The 24,114-nt window shown below is 34.3% G+C and overlaps 2 protein-coding genes across 3 annotated transcripts in view; one reads left to right on the top strand and one right to left on the bottom strand.

Annotated features, from left to right (window-relative positions):
- Window positions 1-24,114, top strand: part of LOC142345738 (tetraspanin-3-like) — a 550,337-nt gene that overhangs the window by 456,416 nt on the left and 69,807 nt on the right. The gene's annotated exons all lie outside the window — the stretch shown is intronic.
- Window positions 10,956-20,525, bottom strand: LOC142346186 (uncharacterized). The gene is made up of 3 exons (XM_075398695.1): window positions 20,204-20,525; window positions 14,204-14,307; window positions 10,956-12,109 (listed from the first exon to the last, which is right to left on the bottom strand). Exons 1-3 carry the CDS (start codon window positions 20,296-20,298, stop codon window positions 10,956-10,958), a joined length of 1,353 nt encoding a protein of 450 aa, XP_075254810.1. The 5' UTR covers window positions 20,299-20,525.

The following is a 24,114-nucleotide window of genomic DNA, read 5'->3' as shown; positions in this document are numbered from 1 at the left end:
GTGTCAATGATCAATATACTGCATGGAGAAAACCTCGTTTAATTTACGGATATCTTGTAAAAAGGACTTGTAATTAAACATTGCAAAGTCACCGTTTGTGGTGCAAATGTATGTGTCAAAAAACAACATATTGCTACATTTAAAAAAGCAGGCGGACAATTACAGCTACAAAGTCAAAGTAGACGGAAGATGTGAAAGTGGCAGAGAAGATTCAAATATGGCGAGAATGAAATAAAGCGCTTCCGCAATCAAGATTTTCAGTACATGAAAGAAAGAAACGCTGGTAAAAACGTTGGTTGAGGTTTTGACAATATTTACAGGTGAGTGGAATGATCGTGAGACCTGAAGACTCAACCAAATTTCAAATTACTAAACAATTAGAACTCAACCACGGTCACTTTCCTCGATTTAGCAAAGATTGAAATGGGACCCAAACCTCGAATATTTGAGTCAACAATCAGTAGATACAAAGTTGAGAAAAAATTTATGGGAACATTAAAAGAATTAGTAGTCAACGGCACTCTTGTGAACGAATTGTATTTGCCGCACTATTCTGTGCTAAATCCGCTAATGATCGAAAAAGTCCGTCACATTGAAATGTTGCATCAAAAGACATAGAAGTATGCCTGATTAACAATTTCCTAACTGAATTGACTGACTGCAGGGGTTGATTTGATTTGAACATTTTTTTGATTTCGTGAAGGATCAACAACTCGGACGGATTCAAGGTTTCTGCAGATGTGAGTTCTTCAACGGGACAGGACCTGTTTGAAGTTGTTATAGAGATCAAAAATTAGTTAACGGCCGTGAAAATACTTGTACCTGTGACACGTCTTTGGAGTCAAAAGTTCTTCAACGCGCATTAGCGAATCAGCAGCGATCAGTTTTCTATGGCAAAGAAAGTCAGAACACTTTTTAAATGGACCAATAAATCAAATCAAACTTCAAAAGAAGCTATGGAAGTGTCAACTGAGCCAAAAGGCCTTCTTTCAATGAATGGAATTCAGCAGCGATCAGTTTTCTATTGCAACAATATCAACTTACAACATTTTTTACGTGGACCATTAAATCAGATGAGTAAAAACTTCAAAAAAGCTAAGGAGGTGTTGATTGAGCCAAAAGACCTTCTTTCAATAAATGGAATTGAGCTGAAGAAGTGGCTCTGCAATAACGATGACGTAACTGTGTCAATAACGGACGACTCGAAATCAATTTGGAAATCCAATCAGTTTTATGTTGAGTCAAATACAGAGGGAACATCTGTAATTGGGCTCCAATGGATTTCTACTGACAGTATTCTTGATTTCTGCAGCGGTATCAAGAAAAGATCAGACTACCATAACACAGAAGCAGGTCTTTTTTCTGGTATCTTCAGTATTTGACCCAATAATATTATATACTCCAATCAGTGTTCACATGACACGACAAATGAAGACCATCTGATGTTAAAACGGACAAAATTGGGACAACGAAGTGGAGTCCAGGAAACCAGCAGAAACACTAAAGGGAACGACTGCGATTGCAGCTGACACTAGCATACTGGACAATCCTTCATTACCATGAAGGAAAAAGCGGAAATTTTTTTGTGTGCTGAGGTATGTGAAAACATTGTGTGCTATGCCCCATCTACATTCACAACCAAAAAAGTAATGCCTTAAAAATGGCCACGATTGGGATTGCAAGCGGCAGTCAAGAAAGTATTACTGAATGGACACACTACATAAAATCAGGATACAGAGTTCGGTAGCATTCAACTACAGTACGGCAGTGGGTTGATAGCATGTAGTAAAAAACAAGTGTTAAAACAAGATACGGGATAAAACTGATGTTTCACAATCAAAACCTGTAAGTAGTATTCACAATCAGGCGAACGTTGGCACCAGTGCAATTAATAATGAGATATCGAGCAGCTCAAGGAAAGCGAAATAATTACCAGGACGGATCAATCGAAACAACCAGATTTTGAATGACCTGACTGGTCAACTCGATCTGTTCTTCTGATGGAGAGGACTCACACGAATCTCCATAATCCAGGCCGAAGAAAAGAAACGGTTGATTAAGTGGAATCCATTTAGCGATTTCAACCGTATGTTTAAAAAAAGGTCTATCTGCAGCGGGCGTTGAACAAAGCCAGATGAGCAACAATAAGAACTGTTGTTAAGGAAAAACAGAGTGCAACGACAAGCGTTTTCAAGCTGTTGCAGAAGAACAGTTTGCTGAAGAGTTATAATATCTCAAAATTGACAAAGTTCAAGTTGTAACAGTTGAGAATCTTCGTTGATAAGCAGTGTCTGACATTACAAGCTGCGCAAACAGAGAAAGTTCCACCAGTGGACACTCACGGTTGTCTGAACGCATATTGCAATGTAGAACGAAGAATAAACTTTGGACCTCTAGATCTGATGCAAATGCAACCTAGCGAGGGCACTTAACTTTTTAAGAGTATGGTAGGGATTCGTCAGGAGCTTGAAAAGCAAAGTAGGCAATCTTGGTGAAATATTCAACTATGGAAAATGTTCTTTCAATCAGAATATGGCTTGCTGATTAAATATTGAATGCAAGACCATTGTCAACTGTCCATTTTGACGCGAAAAACGTGGGAACTAATATCTCAAATTACTTTTTTATTGACAACATAAATGAATCACTATGAGGTTTATCATTTGCAGAGGAGTTTTCAAAAAAATGTCTCCCTCAAAAAACATGCCTATTTGAATATCATTTGAGACAGATTAAAACAAAGAACATCCGCCGACACTGAAAAATTGGCAAAATTGGAAATAAAATCCCACACAAATCTGAAAAACCTGATCTCGTTTGGTTGGACAAGAATGGATATAACAACTTCAGCTCTGTCACAGAAACCATAGAGGGTTCTGACGGAGCAATGCAATTAGCAAAGACTCTAGCAAAACAAGGGGTCTACAAGACGCATTTTGTGAAGCTCGTTCCAGTACTTCTAATTGACGGAGATGACGGAATACAGAGCTACTAACGCCGGATATGAGCTGGCAGAGTTTATGTGTGCAAAAAATATACCAACACAAAAAGCTGAGATTGCGAAAGCTCTTAGGTATTGGCCGTTTGTTTATAAAACTTTTGCTGTCATAGCAACTTTTCACGTCGAAGTTACAGTTATAACTTAAGTTTTGCTCTTCTTTTTCACGTTATAGGAAGAAATAGGGGAACTAAAACAGCAACACAAAAAAAACTCAACAGCAACTTCCGCAAAAGACCTCTTTCTTTCTATAAATCGGACAAAAATTGCGAAAACAATTTATCTGGATCAATAGACTCCCCTTACGGTGTCTTGTACTTCAAAGTCCTACTGTCTTTTGCCTTCCAAATTTTCTCGTGCAACGAATTGTTACTGTGTCGTGTAATGAATATTAATCTTTAGCAGTAAGTTAATGCTACAAACTTCAGTTTAAGTGAAGTGCTTAAGCTGGAACACATTTTTCACAAATCGCAAATTCTTATTTTTCATCTCGTGTGTTTAAGGAGCTACATCAATTTAGCTTCAGTTCGTTTCGCTTAAACAGGTATTGCTGAGGGTGTCCCAATGGTCACCTACAACTGCTTTTGGCGGGCCAGATTTGCGAGCTTTGGTTCTCAATGCGTCTATGTAAATTGCAGCGCAGTAGGTGAAATCAGCGATAGCCGTTTTGTTTTAACCTGTAACTATTGTTTACAGCAAAATCAACTGTTCCTCAGTCAGTCGCTTCAAGCCTGAAAGTCAAATACGCTTTCAATTTCACCATACAAGTCATTTCACTGTCACAAATTGCCATTATATTGCGCAAGGCAACAGGTCTTTTGTTTTGTGAGCCATTGCGTCAGCTAGCTGTTTAATGAGGTTAATCTTGTTCAAAGGTGGAGCCGGGTTGGGGGAGGGTGTAGACTAACCCAGCACAAAGTTGTTGCAAGTGGGAAATGAAAGTTGATGCATATGATGGGTGTGGCATAAGGTGAATAAATGTAAGTCGCCGTACTAAAGGGATGAGTTGGTTTCCTCTTAGAGTCTCAGCTATTGCACACTTGGTAGATGGGATTGCGTTAACGGAATTGAGATAAAATTGGGGTGGTAGAGTCGGAAAACGGCTGTGAATAGCTTATCTGTTAGACAGGTGGTTGGAGACGGGGAACAACAAATGGCGGCATTGTAAGCGGGGTATTGGTTGCATTTGCTTGTTGTAAGTGGTTTTGTTTTGCGCTGATTTAATCATTCTGGGAGAAAATGGGATGTTTTTAGTGAATGAACTGGATGGAGTCTGAGGGAGGTGTTTGCGCTGGGGCCGAAAGTTTATTTAATGGCTTTAGGGTAGTGCGTTAGTTAGGATCAATAGGGGATTGCTACGCCAGTGGGCTTTTGGGAAGTTGGGCTTTTGGGATTGCTTGTAACGGGAACAGATTTTGTTTTCGGTGGGCAGATAATTGACGTACTTGAGCTATTACTTGGGATTGGCCAGCAAACGGAATTAAAGTTGGTTTTATCAACAATTGTGGTGGAACGAACTGAAGTACAAAACACTTGGACCGGAAGTTTATGGAGGCAACGTTGACATTGGAGTTAAATGTTTTTAAGTAGTGGAGGCGGGGAATTGTGTGCCTATTGGAACTTCATTTCTGGCGTTGTCGCTATCATCTTTCATCTCTAATGTCAACGTGGTATTGTTACAATTGTTTCCTTATAAAACGTTGATGTATTCCGCATTGGCTATGACAAAAAAAACATTTCAAATTTTCCGGCAGACTGTTGTTTTCAGCTCAGCTGCATTTTTTTAAAGCGCCATAAAAAAGTATGGGACGTACTTTTAGGAAATTCAATTCTTTGTTATATTAGCAAGTAATGTTACGCAACGAAGTCAACGTATTATCATACATCGAGATGCTAGAAAATGCAAAAATTCAAAAATCAAAAGCAACGTTTAGTGCCTATAGCGACGATAGCAACCTATGGTTTTAGACGGCAAAGTCCTTTTGAAGCTCTTTCAGCAGGAATCATTTTATTTTTGATTCTCAGGATTGAATCTGTTCACAATTCTGTTTCAAACCGACAAACAACAAAAAAAAATTGAATCCAAATACGTCAAAAAAAATTGAATCCAAATCCAAATCAAAATTGAATCCAATTGAGTCCTTTTTGAGAGCTTGACTGATTAATTTTACATAGTATCAAGCACACAGAAAGGGCTCTAACATCAGTTTTCTTGTTTAACATTACGCTCGGGTCGAGGAATTCGTCGAAATTTATGTAAGAAATGCGGTGACAACCGCTGAAAAAAAATTTTTTCAGCGGATTAATCTTGCATAATTATCCGCTTAATGTGCTGAATTTTCAGCACCTTTCTTACATAATTTCAGCACTTTTCAGCACATTAAGGGATAATTATGTAAGATTAATCCGCTGAAAAATATTTTTTTTTTCAGCGACTGTCAGCGCATTTCTTACATAATTTCAGCACTTCTCAACACTTTTCTTACATAATTTCAGCACATTAAGTGGATAAATATGTAAGATTATTCCGCTGAAAAATATCTTTTTTCAGCAATTTTCAGCGCATTTCTTACATAATTTCAGCACTTCTCAACACTTTTCTTACATAATTTCATCACTTTTCTTGCACATTGTTTTGCATTATTCACCATCTGTCAGCGCATTTCTTACATAATTTCAGCACTTCTCAACACTTTTCTTACATAATTTCATCACTTTTCTTGCACATTGTTTTGCATTATTCACCACCTTTCAGCGCATTTCTTACATAATTTCCGCATCTCTCAGCACTTTTCTTACATAATTAGCGGGTGAACCAAAAAAAAGTGGGGGGGGGGAGCTGACCAACAACCAGCCTCTCAACGGGGCAGGGGGATGGTGCAGCTATTGGCAAACACTTTTACATAACACTTGAGTCGCAATATGGTCTGTTTTACACTCTACCTACACAGGGGATACTCCCTACCACTAAAAGAAGTCATAAGATTGTCATCTGATCTCAGGATAACATGTAAGAAAGGCGCTGAGAAGATGTTCAAAACTTTTAAGAAAATTATTTATTTTATGTAAGAAAGGTGCTGAATCCGCTGAAATTGAAATTTTCACAAGTGCTGGAAGTATGTAAGAAAGATGCTGAGAAGCTGCTGAAATTTGGTAAGAAAATTGATGAAATTGTGTAAGAAAGGTGTTGAATCAGCTGAAATTAAAATTTTCAGAAGTGCTGAAAATATGTAAGAAAGGTGCTTAATCAAATGCTGATTTTGTTTAAGAAATGCGCTGAAAGGTGCTGAAATATTTTTTTCAGCGGATTCACCAAGTGCTGAAAATATGTAAGAAAGGTGCTTAATCATATGCTGATTTTATGTAAGAAATGCGCTGAAAGGTGCTGAAATATTTTTTTCCAGCGGATTCACCACCAAATTCTTAATTTTCAGCGCATTCAGCACAAATCTTAAATAATTTCAGCGCATTCAACGGATTTCTTACAAAAATTTCTGCTTACAGCTGCTGACTCCTCGACCCCGGCGCCGCAAGAAACGTACATAACAAACTAACATAGAAACAGGCAAATATGCTGAATTTTTTCGGCGGTTTTCACAGCCTTTTTGAAGACCAGATTTATATGCAAGCGTTGAAAACAGTTACAGAAAGGTGATTTTTGCTGAAATTTGAAAAAATCAGAACAATATCCGTCGCACTTCTTCTCGGTTTGTGCTTTAGAGCTGTCTTTTTTTCGAATCGAATTTTACTTCGAGAAAGTTTCTTCATTTTACTATTTGGGGATTGAAAAGGCAAATTGCTGGTTTCAACTAAAGCATCTTGGCATTTACAAAAGTTTAGTTTCTGAACCCTTCGATTACTATTGAAAAAACGAGAACTCTTGCTGTAGGCTAAAAATCCGTGGAAAGGAGTGAAGTAATTTATGTTCAAATGTGACAATGTTTTGTCGCATTTGTCCACGATTTGGTCAAATCGGACAAAAGGCCAAATGTAGGTTCTGCAGCATGATAAGCTGTAAGAGAAAGCAATTTAAATTGAAAAATAAACAGGATGCTCGTTAATGTGCGTTGGCACATGATGTTCCGACCCTAGCTCATCTATAATTTTGACACATTTGTCAACCAAATGAAGAGATAATCAAAAATATGTGTTTGAGTTCGAAAAATTTTTTACACAACCAAACTACAAATTGAATAAAAAAACACCACGCCTCATTAGAGCGCTCACGAGAGCTGCCCTTGAAAAGACTACGAGAAAAAAAGCAAACAACAAAATAAGCAGAAACGAAAGTTTCAGTTTAAGGGTAAAAACTCAATATTCTAATTTAAAAGCACCTGGTAACAACGTCAAAATGCAGTCGGATGAAACCTTAACTACACACAGTTACTTCTTCCTAACTACACAGCATATGGGAACTTTCCTTAATGAGACTACGCAATAATTCGACAAAGAAAAAAAATAATTAGGCAAACTTCAAAAAAGACAATCAACCTTTTTTTCAAACAAAAAAGTTAAAAAATCTCAAAATCTTTAGCTTTTGATAAAAAAAATTTCGTATTAAGTATTCTAAAAGTCATTGCAAATACAATAGGACCTGTCTTTGGTTATACTAAGTCACAGAAAGAGAGTAAAGATGCAGAAAAACACGAAAAAATACAAACAATTTACGAAAACCCAAATTATTGAAACCATTATAATCATTAGCTTTTATCTGAATATTATATGTTTTTAATCCAATTTTCATTTAAAACCAATCAACTAAGTATATGCCAAACAATTTAAGTTCAATTTGGCCACATTTGAAACTTATTGGGATCTGTTATTACGCACATGTGCTAAATGAAGAGAGAAAAACGCAAATATCGAACACTCAGAAAGCTTTTTTGAAAACGCATATCGTCCAATAAAAACATCAATTATGTTAAATTGTCATTAAGATAATTTAAATTTTGAATTACTGGGAAATAGATTACACCTCTAAATGTTGAGATCAAGTTAAAGTTTACAAAAAGAACAAAAACTGAAAAGTTTAAAAAATCTTTGAAAACGAATATCACACACTTTTGGACTATTCGTTACAAATTGAGTGTTTGAGTAAATTTGTTTGTTAAATCCTCAATTAGAAGCTTATGAGTCCTGTCAGTATTTTACGGCTACATGGAAAATAAAAAAAACTGCAAAAGCAGCAAATTTAAAAAAGTTCGAGAAAAATGTCAAAGCCAATAAAAAAAATTTGAGTAAATATTTTTCATTTTCATATCCTAATTACATTTACAATATAACATTTTTCAACTGCATTAGGATTTTTTTTAACAATTTGACTTCAAAAGATAAGAACAACTATTTTAAAACCAATAAAATTTTGAGAGAATCCATAGTATCAACGCCATTAAATTCAAAAGCTCTGTGATGTTTGTCATGCATAAGTTATCAATAGAAAATCACAACAAGCCTAATGAATATGAAAACAACAACAAACACAGAAAAAAAACAAAATTTCAAAAGGAAACGTGGGAGAAGAAAGTGTCGAAGCCATTTAAACCATAATCCTTTTCCCTAAAAACTTTATCTATGATCCATTCAACGTCTTCTTCAAGCCAACAGGAACTAAGAAAAATAGGATAATGTGATAAGATTTCAAAAGGAAACAAAATTACGATAAAGTATCCAAAAACTGAAAAAAATTATGAAAACCAGTGGCATGGAAGTCACAAAGCCAATAGTTAGAATATAAAACCGCTAACCAGATTAATCTAGTTTGCAGTAGAAAAGAAGTTGATCTTGATTTTGCTGAGATTGACTTTCAGTTTGCGAAAAAAAGTTTTAAGATCGGTAAATGTTTAAAATCAATTCGAAAAATTATTTTAAAGTCCTAACAGCCATTAAATTCAATAGTTGTCAATGAAAGACAAAGAAAGTTATGCCTCGATGAGACAAGGATGTTTGAAATTATAAATCATCAATATGGCATCACAATAATTATTATGACTGTGAAAACAACGACAAATACAGGCGAAAATCAAAAATTTCAGCAGAAGAGTGCAAGAAGAAGGTGTCAAAGCCATTTAAACCAAAAATTTTCCCTAAAGACTTTACCTAAGATGCATTGGACGTTTTCACTAATTCATTGGGGACCATCAATATTATGATAAGGTGATAAGATTTGAAAAAGAACCAAAATTACGAAAAAAAAATCCTGTTTCTTCATATTGTTCAAACTCCATGAATCAAAACTTTAAAACCAATAGTTAATACCAATACAACCAGATAAAATCTCTAACCAGGTTATTCTAATTGCAGTGAAAAGAAAGTGGGTTCTGTGTTTAATGAGATTAAGTTACAGTTCGTAAAAATAAGTTTTTAAGATCGGTGAATGTTCAAAAAATTTTCGAAACTTTTTTTTATAGACTCAACAGCCATTATATGTCCACTCAAAACACTATATAGGTTCACTTAATGCATGTTAGGAAACCCAATGCACTTTCTGTTAGCAATTCGTTGCCATAGGACTCCAAAAATTTTACAAAATCTCCAAAAGAAATTCAAAAACTCTTTAAAAGTTTCAAAAACTCTGAGTTGAAGCCAAAAAAAATGATTCCTTGAAAACGGATTTTTTGATTTTTTATCATTGGGCATCATTTGACTGTAAATTGCATTTGCCATTAACGGAACCTTGATTCGAAATATGATGACTTGTCTGAAAGTGATTAAAAAACAATAAAAAATAGGAAAATTTCCCAAAAAATAGCTCTCAAATTGAATTCGATTTTTTTATATTTACCTTCCCTAAGAGACCAGAACTTGTCTTTTTTATCGTCTTTTGTTTGTTGATAACACAAAAATGTTTCAATTTGTAGCTTGAAATGTAATTTTGAATTAATTTTTTTTAAAGAAAATATCTAAATTTGAACGAAAATTACACTGAATGTAAACAAAATCATGGAAATATCCGGTGTTCACACAAAACTTTAAACCTCGATAACTCCTCGAAAAAAAACGAAATTCAAAAAAATCTTTTTAATTTCGAATTCTACGCGGGTCGGGCTTTTTATTGATACCACCCACATTTCTCTACGATGAATATATCGATCGGCCAAAATTGACTGAGCAAAAAAACCATTTGAGTATATAGTTCCTTCCCCCAACAAGTGGGGTCGGAACAATGGAGGCCCTCTTTTTAGACCTGTCTGTGATTACGTTCATAAATTTGTTAGCTCAGCGAAATAAATTTTCAATCAATGATATGTTGTTCTGATCTAGTAGATATGCTACCGGGTCGATTGCACTCCCTGCATTCCTCTGTTTTTGTTATTGTAGTGGAGAGCATTTTGTCGAAAGGAAAAAAATAAGGCGTAAGAGATTATTTGACAGCAGAGATAAAATGATGCTTTTGAGTATTAAACCCCGCCCATCTTGGCATAAATCGTGATGATGTAATTGTAGGCTAATGTTAACTAATTTTGAGAAATTGGCCCCCAGCAACGTAGTGATGCTAGTCCGACGAGGTAATACTAGACAAAACAGTTTAAAAGATCGCAAAAACTGCTAAAGTGTGGGGACAGAAGGGGGGTCTTGCAGTCTTCAGATGGGGGGGGTGTTGTGTGAATAAGAGTGCGGCTGCAGTGAGAGACTCTTTAAGAACTCCTCCTATTGAATTCGCTTACTCATAAATCGTTTTAGCCACTTTGGCAGACCAACTCTTGCCTGGTTTTACATCCTTGGCAGCACATTGCAGCCTTGAAAAACATTGGAATTTGAAGCTTAATTTTCCTTTAAAGTCGTCTCCAGGAAGCTTCTGTCATATATCTTTTGGGAGTAACAATTCGACCCTTGTAAAAGATTGAGGAAAAGCATGCAACTATTGGTTTTCTTTTTGTGGTTGCTGATTAAGTACTATTATACCTTCACCGAATTTAATCTGAACTTAGGCATGTTCATTCGCTTATACATCATCATTTTAAAAATGGGAAAAGTCTGCACTGTCGTAATTATCTTCCAAAAGTTGTTCAAACTTTTCACCAAACATTCTTATCCAAACTTTGCATTCTTTATTCCCAGCATTTTTCTTATGTTGAACAAGGTCGTCCCATTTTTCGCCACATGGTATCTTAACCATGTATTGCCTCCAATTGCAGCCAAATTTTTGGATGGTCGCGTTTCTGGGTAAATTTGCAAAAAAATCGTAGTCTAAACATTCCTCAAAATCTTCAATTTGGCGTTTGTCAATAATTCCGGCTTTATCCAGTCGGTTTTGGTTTTGCAAAACCATGTACAACCAGTACATATTAATTCTTCCACGTCGTGAAAGCTCGAACATATCCATTACGAATATCTTGTAAAAGGGTGCCAATTTTATTTTGTTAGCAAATATTTTGTCGTTGATCCAGACAAAAAATTGGTTATAAACCTCATCCGGGTAATGAACCAAAAAATTGCCCTGGTCATACGCGTTTATGAAATACAACGGATTTGCTTCAAGGTCAAAGTACAATTTCGCCATTGAATTGTTTTCGTTGACTATGATAGGGTTCTGTAATACATGGTTGTTGACATCTCGAAAGACGACAGCAAAATGAGGTTGGAAGTTCGATTCCCGTTCATGACATTCGCCACTTTCAAGTTTCTCATAACTGCTGCACAAAAACGAATACGTGATGAATGCTTTGTTCACTGTGTTCTGAAACTTTGTGGTATTTGATCCTAGTCGTACTTCAACTTTAAGAATTGGAATCTTTTCATCAAATAGCCAGTATCGCATGAATTCTGTTACATTCACTGTCGAATACGGACAATCTGTTAACTCATCAACAACAAATTTTGCCGTCATTGATTGATAGGGAAACTTTGCAAGTATAACACCCATACACACCATCAAGTTATCATTCATTGCGGCGTCTAGTAATGATACAGCATATCCGGCCTTGTGGTAGAAGTCTGCAGCAAATCCGAAAAAATCGAAGTTTTTAACAGCGAGCACTTTGTGCGAGTCGTCGTGCACTGCCATTTCTTTCAATGAGTGGGGCCTCGAAACAATTGAATTTGCATTGATTGATAGCCGATTGAACTTGACCAAAGCCCGGGTGACTTCTGATTGGAAGAAGGTTGTGAAGCCTTGAAAATTAGTTGAACATTAGTAAAAGTTTCTTTTGCAAAATCGGATCTCTGATCTATTTTGCCCGAATCTTTATTGGAACTTTTTACAGCAAAGGTTTAAAAATGGCGAAAATTAAACTTCCTTTGATATTGGTAAAATCAAAAAACCCAACGCACAAACACCCATTTTATTGCGTTTGGTCTTTTCGGGCAATAATCCATTCACAATTTTCTCAGGCACGGCTAAGGCCCACAAGTCATGGCTGAATTTATTACAGCCATTTTCTATGTACAAATTGACACATATAGTGAAACCGGTTCATCTTACTTAAATATCTTTTAATTATCTCCTAATTAACTTAATTTCCAAATCGCCTTGAGTTTTCCCCCTAGTACACAAAAAAACGAATTATCTTGGCTCTTATATGTTAATAAATGCTCAAACGAGGCAAAGATAAACGCGTAAGGGAAATTCAGTTTTAAACTCTTTCTCGCATGTAATAAGAAAATCAAACGGAAATTTTTTTTCTTTTTAAAATCGAGAAACTTTCCACGCCTGTTAGCTCTGCCAATGACTACATAGCAACGCTCAGTAGCATGAAATTTTCTTGTATTACAAACTTGATAAGTTTTTTTTAAGAAATTATAAATTATCTTGCTTAGAAAATATTATGCTTAGTCATTTTGGTATTATTAACAGTTGAAACAAATACTGGGTTTATTGTTGTGGGCAATTAATTTGTCACAATGGGCACTGTGGCATTGCGTTTCTGTTCTGACGTGAGAAGGTTCACCGTTAAAATTTTTACTCAGTTCAATCATGTGTTTCGATCTGAATTAAAAAAAGAAAAGCTTGCGATATTTTTAGATAATCTCGGGATAAATCTGACAAGGGCTGGAAAAACATGCGATAAGACTTCTTTGAATTTACAGGAAAACAGTTCTCAAATTACTGGGTTAAATATATTCCGACTTTTTTGGCTAATTTTTGTGTGACTGAGTTCAATTCGTCTACGTTAATCCTAGTTTTTTACAGCATTTTTTTAAAATTCAATCATAGTTTTCAACTTAATGAAATTGCTTGCTGGTTATTCTTGAAATATGCAATTTTCCTGGGCTCGGACTTTCTTGCAGATCAGATTATCATGATAAACTTTCCAAGCCCCATTCACGCCGGCATGCAAAGAGACATTATTTTGTGAATTACAAGCTATGTTTTCAAAAGTTTGCACACTGCGACGTTCTTATAAAAAAACTTGAAAATCATTTTTTCCAAATTTTTCTTATTCCAGTTAAATTGTAGCAGAAAACGGATAAAGTTTTTGCAAAACAGTCACACGTTTTTCGACAGTTTACACTTCCTCGCTTGTGAAGTTGTAAACTGAATTTTGAATCTCAAAAGTAGATGGAGGGAGTTAAACGCAACTGAAAATATAATTAGTCATACATTTAAAACATGGGATAATACTGTTCAGAGAAAGAAATTTGATACTTTTTAACTATGTTAAAATTGGATCCGTCTGCTCACATTTTAAAACCCTCGCGTTAATATTAGAGATCGCGAACTCCATTGGGGTAATGTAAAGCACGCAGTGACTACGCAGTGACACAGCAGAACGCTAGTGATTCTAGAATGCTTGACTCATTATGCTCAGACAAACAGCAGTCCCCTTCTCATCATTCACAGACAAACAGCATTCAAAACGTCATCATTAAGTTTATGCTGATTCAATGCTCAGTCTGTCAGATTTATTTAGTCTGCAAATAACAGGATTCAGTGATGAGTGAAATTGGAATTTAATGATTCATTAATAAAATGCTATGTGCGGCAACTCCGGGGCCCCAGATCTTGTATAACTCTCAGTCTAAAAGTATAAGCTATAGTTTTCACGAAGGTTCTTCTTTATCAAAAGAAGTCTCCTACCCAAAAAATTGATTTGCGTAATCTTGAGCAATACAGTCGATATCTGCGATGGTCTTAAAGATCCAAAACTTATTTTGATGGAATGACTTCTATATCCAAACCCGGACTTTGCCATTTTAGTTTTTGACTTATTTGGTAATTCAGTCTTCTTTATTCACAAAGTAGAGGTTGGTTGTCGAAAAAATTACCTTCATTGAGCCATACATTGGACCACCATTCATTAGTCATGAGTCCTCCAGTCCACTGGTGTATTATCTCATGTATTATAATCGTATAAGCGTTCTCACAGTACCTGTTAAACAAATCTATTTATTCAATTAATAAATGGATTGGCTCTCACTAAGACTTTTCAAGGTCGGATTCTGGGACAGAAGTCATTTCTGATCACGTCTTCGAGCACTCACAAGGGAGCTCTGCGCTCGACGTACATAGCCTTGAAGTCGCAAAAGTGTCAGAGCGCACGACAGTTAGGACGATAATAAGTACATGTTCTGATTAGAGATTATTTCGGTCCTCGATGAGCTAATCAGAGGTTAACTTGAGTACACAATAGTGTTATTAGTGCAAAAATAGTGAGCGAATCAGTTGCAATTATGAGTTCACGTGATCAGAGTATGTTTGAAAGCGAAGAAATTTGATCAGACCGTGTTTTGCAAAAGATTACTCACAAACTAATGGGAGCTTGCAAAATGAACTAAATATTGCACATTTTTGAAGCTTTGCTGATTTCAGAGATGTGAAATACAGTAATTAGAAGAGGAGGAAATCGAACCAAGAAGTATATATTGTGAAATCATAACATAAATTAGGTCCTAACTCAATATTTAATATATAATATTTAAAAAATCTAAACCATTTAAATTGTGGCGAATTGATCACCATAGAAGTATATATCCTTCAGAATTTCAGTCAGAAATGATCATAAAAAATAGTTTTTTGGTATCGATAGAGTTTTTTGAGCGTTGTTGCCTACAACCTCACACTGGGTTCAGAAGTTCAAGTCCAACCACATCTAGTTACTGTTATAATAAGGCAGGACTATTTTTTGACTTAAGAGGTTTTGTCATTTCTCAATATGTATTTTAAATTAGGATCCCTGACACAGAAGCAGCCATAGTATTTTGTTTTCTCAGGAACGCAAATTGCACAACTTAGAAAATTGTGCAGAACATTTTATTTTTGCCTCTAAATCGAAATTAATAGGTATCACGCTTTTTTTGGAAGGATGAGAGAATAATTGATAAAAATGAGACAATACTTGATTAAAATCCTCAGATCTTGTTTTTATCATTTGGTACCACATCTTTTTGATAATGTAAACAAGTAATAAAAATTGAGAAAGGACAAGGAGGCTCGTTAGTGTGCGATTGCTCATCCACAATTTTGGCATAATTGTCTACCAAATGAGGAACAGATAGAAAAACCCAAAAATTCAAGTAATTTTGAAAAAAATTGGTGTATGAACGAAAAGATAGCCTCCAAAGCAACAAAACTCATTAGAGTATAAAATGTGCATTAGATTGATGAGATATTAAGAAAGCCAGTCAAGACGAATAGCAAAATCAAACAACAACAACAAACAATAATTACATAAATAACTTTATGTACGTTTTAAAAACCAAAACTTAATAACAAAGGCAAAATAGCGTCAGATAGAACCGAAACTAAACAAAATAATTTGTAATTTGCAAGAAAAGATAAGAGACCATTCCATAATAAAGCTTGGTAACAGTTAGATAACAAAGAACAAAAACAGTTAAGTTGAAAATTTCGCTTAATTTTTTTTACAGAAAAAAAATATTTTAATGACAATTAATTATGAAAACCATTAGATATCAACTAAAATATCCAATACGCTAACGGTTACTAATGTTTCAATGGAAGGGCATTAAAACTTGTCGGTGTGGATAAAAAAGAACAGCAAATAGACATCAAACAAAAAACAATTATAATTGGCCAGAAAACGATTTCGAATTCATAAAGCCATATTTTGGCCCTCAAGATATCTTTGATTGCAACTTCTTCAAACACGCATAATGCAGTACGTGACATCTCATTAATGAGACAAGGTAAAAAGTAGAAAAAAAGAAAAAAGGGCAAAATTATGTAGTCCTGCTGCTTTTTTTTCGAAAAAAAGTTACTTCCGAATTCATGAAAACCATTAGTTACAAAATGAAAGCGTTATAGAGGTTCTTTTATTCGTCCAAGTGAAGCCCTTGAGACCTGCAATGATCCAGAGTATGTCATACGTCTACAAAAGAACGTCAAATATGACAAAAACTAAAAACGAATTCTTTAAAAAACTAAAAACTTAAATAACGAATTCTTTAATAACATTAGATTTTGTGACACTAATCCCTTTTGATAATTTCCCTTTACACCAATAATGTCATAATGTCATATTTGGCCTTTAATTAACAAGACCAAGTACACAGACAAAAAAGGAGCAAAATTGCGAAGATAAAAAGTGTTTTTTATATTTTGGAAAACAAGTGTTTTCAAAGTCATGAAAGCTATCCGCTATCTACTGATATCATAACATCGGCTCATCTAATTTTCTTTTTTATGAAGAGCCCATGAAACTGGTCATTCATTTAAAAGGAAACTTCATACGACTAAGAACACAAAAATATAAAGACACTTAAAGACAATATTCAAAAACTCAATTAAATTCTTCGAGAAATTAGTGTCGAAGCCGTTTAAACCAGAATCTATGCCTATCAAAAAATTTTTATGTTCAATTGTACCTTTTTGTGAACGCCAAAAATGTTAAGATGTGAACTGTCGATAATATGATAATGTGACAAAACGAGAACAAAAAAAACTTGAAAAATGGGCAAATTAAAAAAAAATAAAAAAAATGTGAACTCTAGTGGTGTCAAAGCAAAAAAAACCATAACTTTAAGCATGAAACCGCAATAGAGATTACATTTTAAACCAGTAGAAAGATGATTTTTTTTGCTGACAGTAAGCTGCAATTTGACCAAATTAAGGAAAAAATAGAGTCAAAGTTCAATAAGCCAATATTTATTTAAAAATTAAATATTTTTAAAAGTCAAAACTACCAAAAGCTTTCTAGTATAAAACTGGATGCATTAATTTGCAGCTGCATAGGAAGCCAATTGGACCTCTCATTACTCAGTTTCGATTTGAAACGTTCTCTTCTTTAATTAATATTAAAAAGATGCAAAAAAAAACTAATTGCATTTTAAAAAAACCGACTGATTTCAATCCGAGCGATTTTTGGATTGTAGCAGTCCAAGATTTGTCAAAATCAGACCTGCTAATGCTGTTCGTTCATTAGGAACACTTATATAGACATAAATAATTTGTCAGTTAATGTATCAAAATTAATTGCTCCGTTTTTGATAATCAACGACTAAAGTTAACAAAAAACGGCAAAATTTTGATTACAGAGCGCTCTCAACGGAAATTGAAGAATAAAGGTCCCTTTTGAGTCTACAGAGACTCTGTTAGGGGTGTTTGGGTGTTCACTTCCGCTAAACGTAATCAAAGTGGACTGAAGAAGCTTATTTCGTGCTGTTTTTGATGAAAAAGTCTGAATTTTGAAACATTAGCCCAAATTTTTGACAAAATAATTTAAAAAATTGTCGACAATAGTTTTTTTGTCTTTAAAAAGTTGAACAACACTTTTTAAAAAAAATTAAGAAATTTTAGCAAAATTGACGAATTTTTAGTAAAAATTTCTGGAAAATGTGAATAAAAACGACGGAATTCACTCTACTTTTTTCTGAAGTTTAAACCTCGATAACTCCCTGTAAAAAAACGAAAATATACTCTACGCTGGACGGGCTTTCTAATGACAACAATCTTAACTCTCTACGATGAATATATTGATCGGCCAAAATTGTCTGAACAAAAGAAACCCATCAGATTGTATAGTCCCCCCCCCCCCCCCCCTCAAGAGGGGTCGGAAAAAAAATCATCTTCTGACCAACAATAATTTTTTGGCTGAGCGATTGAGAATTGAAAATTTTGTGTATTGTATCAGTTGTTTTTGTATCAATTGCCTTGTTGGCAGAATATTTATTATCTTAACAACCGTTGATGCCCGTTTTTCCGACTGTCAGACAATAAAACCTAAACAAATACTTGAAACATATCTGGTTTCGAAAAACTTGCCAAAATAAAGGACAACAAGGTTTTTCCATCAAAAATAATGTTGTAGGAAGGTTCCTTTGTAAAAACAAACTAGGAAACTGGATGATAAATTTGACAGCACAATAAAAACACGGACATTGAGAGGCTAAAGTAGAAGAGTGTCAAGTTCTAAATTGAAAAGTCCAAAAGTGCCTAATATTTTAATTAAAATCTTGAGTTATTATCGAAATTAAAGCCATATCATCAAAATATCTGCGTTTCTTTCTGATGATCTTTTGATTTTGTTACTTTGCTTAGATTAAGTTGTTTTTTGGCAGTAATTGGAGGGTACTGGCCGTGCCTATTATTAGATATATCTGTAAGAGTTTCTGATACCTCCTAGCAGAACAGTTTTTAAAACTCCATTCAATAAACAATTTCATACATCATAGCAACAAATTTGTTTTTTTAAGGCAGCATTAGTTTTCGATTATTTTAAAAGGATGAAATCATTTTATTTTTTTAAAAATTGAACTTCTTGATACAAAAAGAGCACTCAATTGTTTCTAATAAAAATATTTTGACATGATTTTGCAAAAACAACTTACCATAATTTTCAGATGTTTAATTTTTAGTCAGTTGTTTGCAGTTACCGAATAATAGTAAATCGTCACGGGTGATCGCTAATTTAGACCATAAGAAATAATTAATTCATTTTTAGTTTTCAATTGGAGAATTGACGTAAATTTTTCCACTATTCAAATTTCGGTGCATTGATGAATTTGTAATAAACACAAAAGTAGTTTAGATAACTCCATAATCTGTTACAGAATTAGAGTTATGTCCTATAGTTGCATATCTCCTTATATTTCCTACAGTTGCAACAAAGCTCTGCTATATAGCAAATTTGTGAGCTCGATATACCACAAGCTGGGTTATTACATTTTTTTAAATTAGTTGATCCCAAACAACTCAAACACGAATTCATCTAATGATAAATATATCACCAGGTCAGAACAACTCATTTAAACTCTACCAATTGAAACAACCCAACTGTGGTGTGCGTTTTCTCCTTGTACTTCTAATGATTTAGAGCTTAGAGGACTCGAACCTACTATCTCCAGAACCGCTGGGTCGGGTTATTACAAATGTTTATTTTTATTTTTTTCAAGGTTAATCTATAACTGTTTCCAGTCTTTGTAACAATTTGATTTATCTCTTCAACTTGATGCAATGTTCAAATTTTTCTTATTAACGGATTGAAGTTATGGTTCGAAAATTGATTGTATTATAAATTGAACACAGTACTCTGTACATTAATTTTAAATGAGTTTTCTCATACGTAAAATATGTTTTTAACAATAAATTCGTGTCGACAAGTTTCTCACCAAGGTTGACAAAATATCGCATACTTTCGTGTTGTCCCGGACTGAGTTTCAGAGTATTTCAGCGCTGAGCTACCAAATATCACGAATAAAAACTTAATCCAGTTATGAAGCATTGCATCTCCAGAATATTCATTTTTCTTTATGTGCAATTTTTCTTCATTATGACTATATTGAGGTCATAGAGTTTGCCCAGGCTAAATTTATGATCCATAGTATGAAAATTACTAATTACCTAAATTTAAATCTGAGTGGATAAATGTCATTTATTTGTAGTTTTTAACTGGTAATTACTATAGTAGTTTACACACTCGTTATATTTAAGCTTGTTTGCAGGCAATTACCACAAAGTCCATTTAGCTTAGTTTACGCCATGCTACGCAAGTTAAAAGTTACAAGTACCCACGCTGAAGTTCGAACCGCATACAAAACAAACCTTGTTGGCGGGAGTTAAGCTGAACTTATTATTGTTCATGACGTAAATTTTACCCAAAAATCAGACTGGCCAGTGTAAATTGTGACATGAACAGAGTACTGGCCATCCAGAAAAAAAAACAGAATGTCGTTAGACTGATTCAGCGCTGATTTGCTCTGCCACGAACCTCTGGAGGGTTACGGAGCGTCGACTTAAATAATTTAAATCTTAGTTCCTTAAAGTACGGTTTCGTTAACAATTGGTTGTTGAAAAGCTAAGAGCATTACCGGATCGAAAATTTTTGTGGCGTGCAAGATGCGTAGATTTCACTTGACATCGTGATCAGTCCAGCATTTTCCATTCCCCCAATTGATCTATCCATAACTGTCAAAACAAAATCAATCTTCGGGGATATTTTCCAGCGAATTTCGAAACGACTCTCGCAATACGACAACGTAAATTGGACTATTTGTTCAACAACTTCACGGATCTCTTTGTAGTGTAACAATGCGTTAGAGTAAACTTGAAAAAATCGAATGGGAATTCCAAAATAGTCAAAGTTTAACAACAAACGATGGTTTTTAGTATTTAAAACAGCAAAAGCAACCAAATACGCTGGAAGCGGAACCGTTTCCTCAAATTCGTACACCCTTTCACTGCCATTTGAGATCTCGGATATTAGCGGGGTGTTGAAAAGCACAGCGTCGAGCGTTTTATCCGGATCTTGCATAATTTTCAAGCTAAATGTAAAATTTAACCGGAAATAGGGATCGTCAAAAGTAGGGAACACTTTTCGGGCAAAGGATGGTTGAAACATGGTTGCCAATTCGTATGGAGGTTCATCGTAGGAAGGAACTGCATAAACTCCGTTACGCGACCCAAACATTTTAATTTTAAAATCATACTCGAAGACTATTTTCAACTTCGGATAAGGTTCTTCTGTTTCTAAATGTATGATTAAAGTTTCGTACTGCACCACAAACTCAAAATAACTATCAATTATATCACCATCTAGCGTCGAAACTTCTAATTTTGTAAATTCCAGTCTGTAAGCGTGAATAGTTATGTCCTTAAAGTTGTCTTCATCAACATTATCGACATAGATAGTTGTTTTTACCTCAAATTTAAGATCTTTATTGGCGTGGTAAGTTAAATTAATAATTTGCGCGGAAGGATAATAATTTCTGGGAAGTCGGTAAGCATCGTGTTCCCTCGATAATTTAGCGCCACTGGTAATGAGCGCAAGATGAAATATTAAAATAATTTTTACTGGACCGTAAAACCCATTGCTTGACATTTGAGGTAACATCCGAACGGAACTTAGCCAAACAATTTTTGATTCTTGATAAGTTAGTAAAGAAATTTTCCTGAAGAGTTGAATGCTTCGTCGAAAAGCAATAGTTATATTGCAATGATTTTCAATATCCAGACTCTATGAAAAATCTACAATATTGATGAGGGGAGGAACAACGTTCAACGGTTGAGCAATGACCGCATGTCAGACAAAATCTTATCACAGGTCAAAGTATGGCTTTTATCAAAGGTAATTCAGCAGTTCAAGTTCTTCTATTGACTCCATGGGCTATCTTTTTATGTGTAATTTTAGACCGGATTGATTAAATCTTTAAGTGGTTCCATATACCTTTTTCTGAATTCTTTTTAATTTGGCCCAAAGTTTAGATTTTTGTACAGCAGTTAAGACAGTCCTATTTCTAGTCAGTAATGTCAAATTCCATCACATAAAAGCACCCGACCTAAAGACACCCGGGTAACTGCGCGTAGTCAATAATATTTTTTACCAGAATTTGAAATTGTTCAAGCCAGAAGTTCTTTGCTTAGTACTTCCATTGCCAACAGCGAGTAGTTTTTTTAAGATTCTGGTTGTTGTATATAAATTAAAATTTTAACATTTCTGTAAATCTCGATAGATTTTTTACTGAAAAAACGCATGAACCTAGCGTGTATTGATTTATGATATTCGATTCATAACCTTTAGAGTAAATACCTTCCAGTTGTTAATTTCTGATTTGATCTACACACGGTTAATGTGTTCCGTCAAGTTCAACACATTGTCCGCTGAAATATTTGTTCAGCAGACCCCGTCAAATTTGAATTATCTTCAGTACAAGCTGAATGGTTTATTCCTTTGTCCTTCAAGTCATTGACAAATTTCTTCATAGCAAATTGAAGAAAATTGTCTTTTCAGAAAATTGTCTTTTCGAAAATTGATCTTTTAAGAGACCATCGAAAATTGTCTTTTCAAAAATTGTCTTTTCAGAGACTATCTCAATCATTACAATCAATGACACTGATTAAATTGCGCTGTTAAGAGATCTTAAATGAACAATAATTGTTACAAAAAGAGAACGAACGCGTTCAAACAATCAAGTATGACTTTTTAAATGTTCGAAATAAATTATTTTTGTTAGAAATCTTTCGACAATTTTTTTGGGAAATTTCAAGCAAATATGAATTGATCTCCCTTATACCTTGAAGAGCACTTCACCGAAACCCCCAAAAAGCATAAATATTCCTGTTCAAAGCGTTGATTGCAATGATTTTTGAAAGGTGAAATACCAAAGCTACCATTTGCAACTTAATAAACCCAATTTTTTTGCAGCTTTTTTGAGTTTAGCTACATCACATCTTGAGAACCTAATCTCGACAAAAAATAAACAGCATCGACGAACAACAAAACATTGCTACATTCTTTTTAAAAGGTCTCATAAATGAATTATTTTGGCTGAGGATTGTTACACGTCTTATAAGAATACTGAAACTCTAACAACGATATAATGTCATTCACCGATGTGTGACAAGTTTGGGACTAAGCTGTAAATTTTACTAATTAAATTTTAATTCAATTGGATTAAATCTTTTGATTAACCACAAAAATTTTTGCGGCTGTTGTTTTTCATTTTTCAGACATGTGTGACGGCTGAATGTATATTCAATAAAGAGTAATTCGATTTTTCTGTTTACTCTTGAAACAAAACATAAAAAATTCTTGGGGCCATGTTTGCTCGACAAAAAGTCAACCTGTAACGTGTTATTGAGTTTTATACTAGACAAAGTATACTGTTTCAGTTTGGCGAATGTTCCATGTTCTGTGATGCCGAGCAAATAATGTAAAAGAGCGCAAAATTCAAGTAAACAAAGTATTAGGAAAAAGTTCAATTTCCATCGTGATGTTTTTAAAACACAACAGTGCTACTATACTACATCCAGAGAAAATTAATAGAGAAATTTTTTAAATAAAACCATACTTGCTAAGCTATTTTGCACTAATCTCCGTACAATTTATAATTAATATGGGGAGGTACACGAAAATAAGTTAATACTTTAACAACAATTAAAACAAGTTGTTTTTTCACCAGTAATTCAGTTTGAACTGATCTTATATGCATATATGCACGGCACTTGGTAAGGTGATAACATAATCAAGAGCTGTAAAGTTAGGTGACATAAACGTGATGTTAACTTTATTTGGATTTTCCTAAACATTATTTCACTAACGATATAGAAACAAATATATAACTTGATTTTGAGCTGTTACGTTAATAAACGAAAACTGTTTTCGAGAAGAATGAAGTATAGAAATAAAATCTAAGCCTCAAAATACTGTTCTCAGCTTTGGAAATTGCAGTAAGTGATAGAATTCTCAACAGAAATCAAAGTCAAGGGTTGAAAATTTTGTGATAAAAAGCAAAAAAACAAAAACAAATAAAACTTTACTCAGCAAACACGAAATTTTGGTTGCCAATGTATCCTCAGATGTAAAAAATGGTGAACAAAAATAATTCTTCCGTGAGAAAATAATATTGTTCAAGTTTGGCACTTATTCAGTTATTGAAACTATTTTATTGAATCATTTATTGAGTTTTCTATGTGATCTCGTTTTTCAGTGTTTTTTTTTCATACGGTCAGAGAATAAGTTTTTTTTTCACAATTGTTATCACACTTAATTGATATTATAGAAGCAGATATTGAGAAATTGAATTGGACTTTGATTGGTAATTTGATTTTTGGTAATTTTGATTGAGTGTGAAATTTTATCAGGACAAAATGCCATGATAGATAGTTAAGTAAGGATAATTGAATTTGGTTGGGCATATGGCTCAAGCAGAAAAAAGACAGATTATAGTTGTCTCTATACTTTTTCAACTGCACGGTCTTCCACAAAACACACAAACACACA

The sequence above is a fragment of the Convolutriloba macropyga genome, chromosome 9, assembly GCF_964194025.1.
Source record: "Convolutriloba macropyga chromosome 9, txConMacr16.3, whole genome shotgun sequence".
Lineage (NCBI taxonomy): Eukaryota > Metazoa > Xenacoelomorpha > Acoela > Convolutidae > Convolutriloba > Convolutriloba macropyga.
The sequence above is the reverse complement of the archived record's forward strand: the minus strand, read 5'-3'. Positions and strand labels throughout refer to the sequence as shown.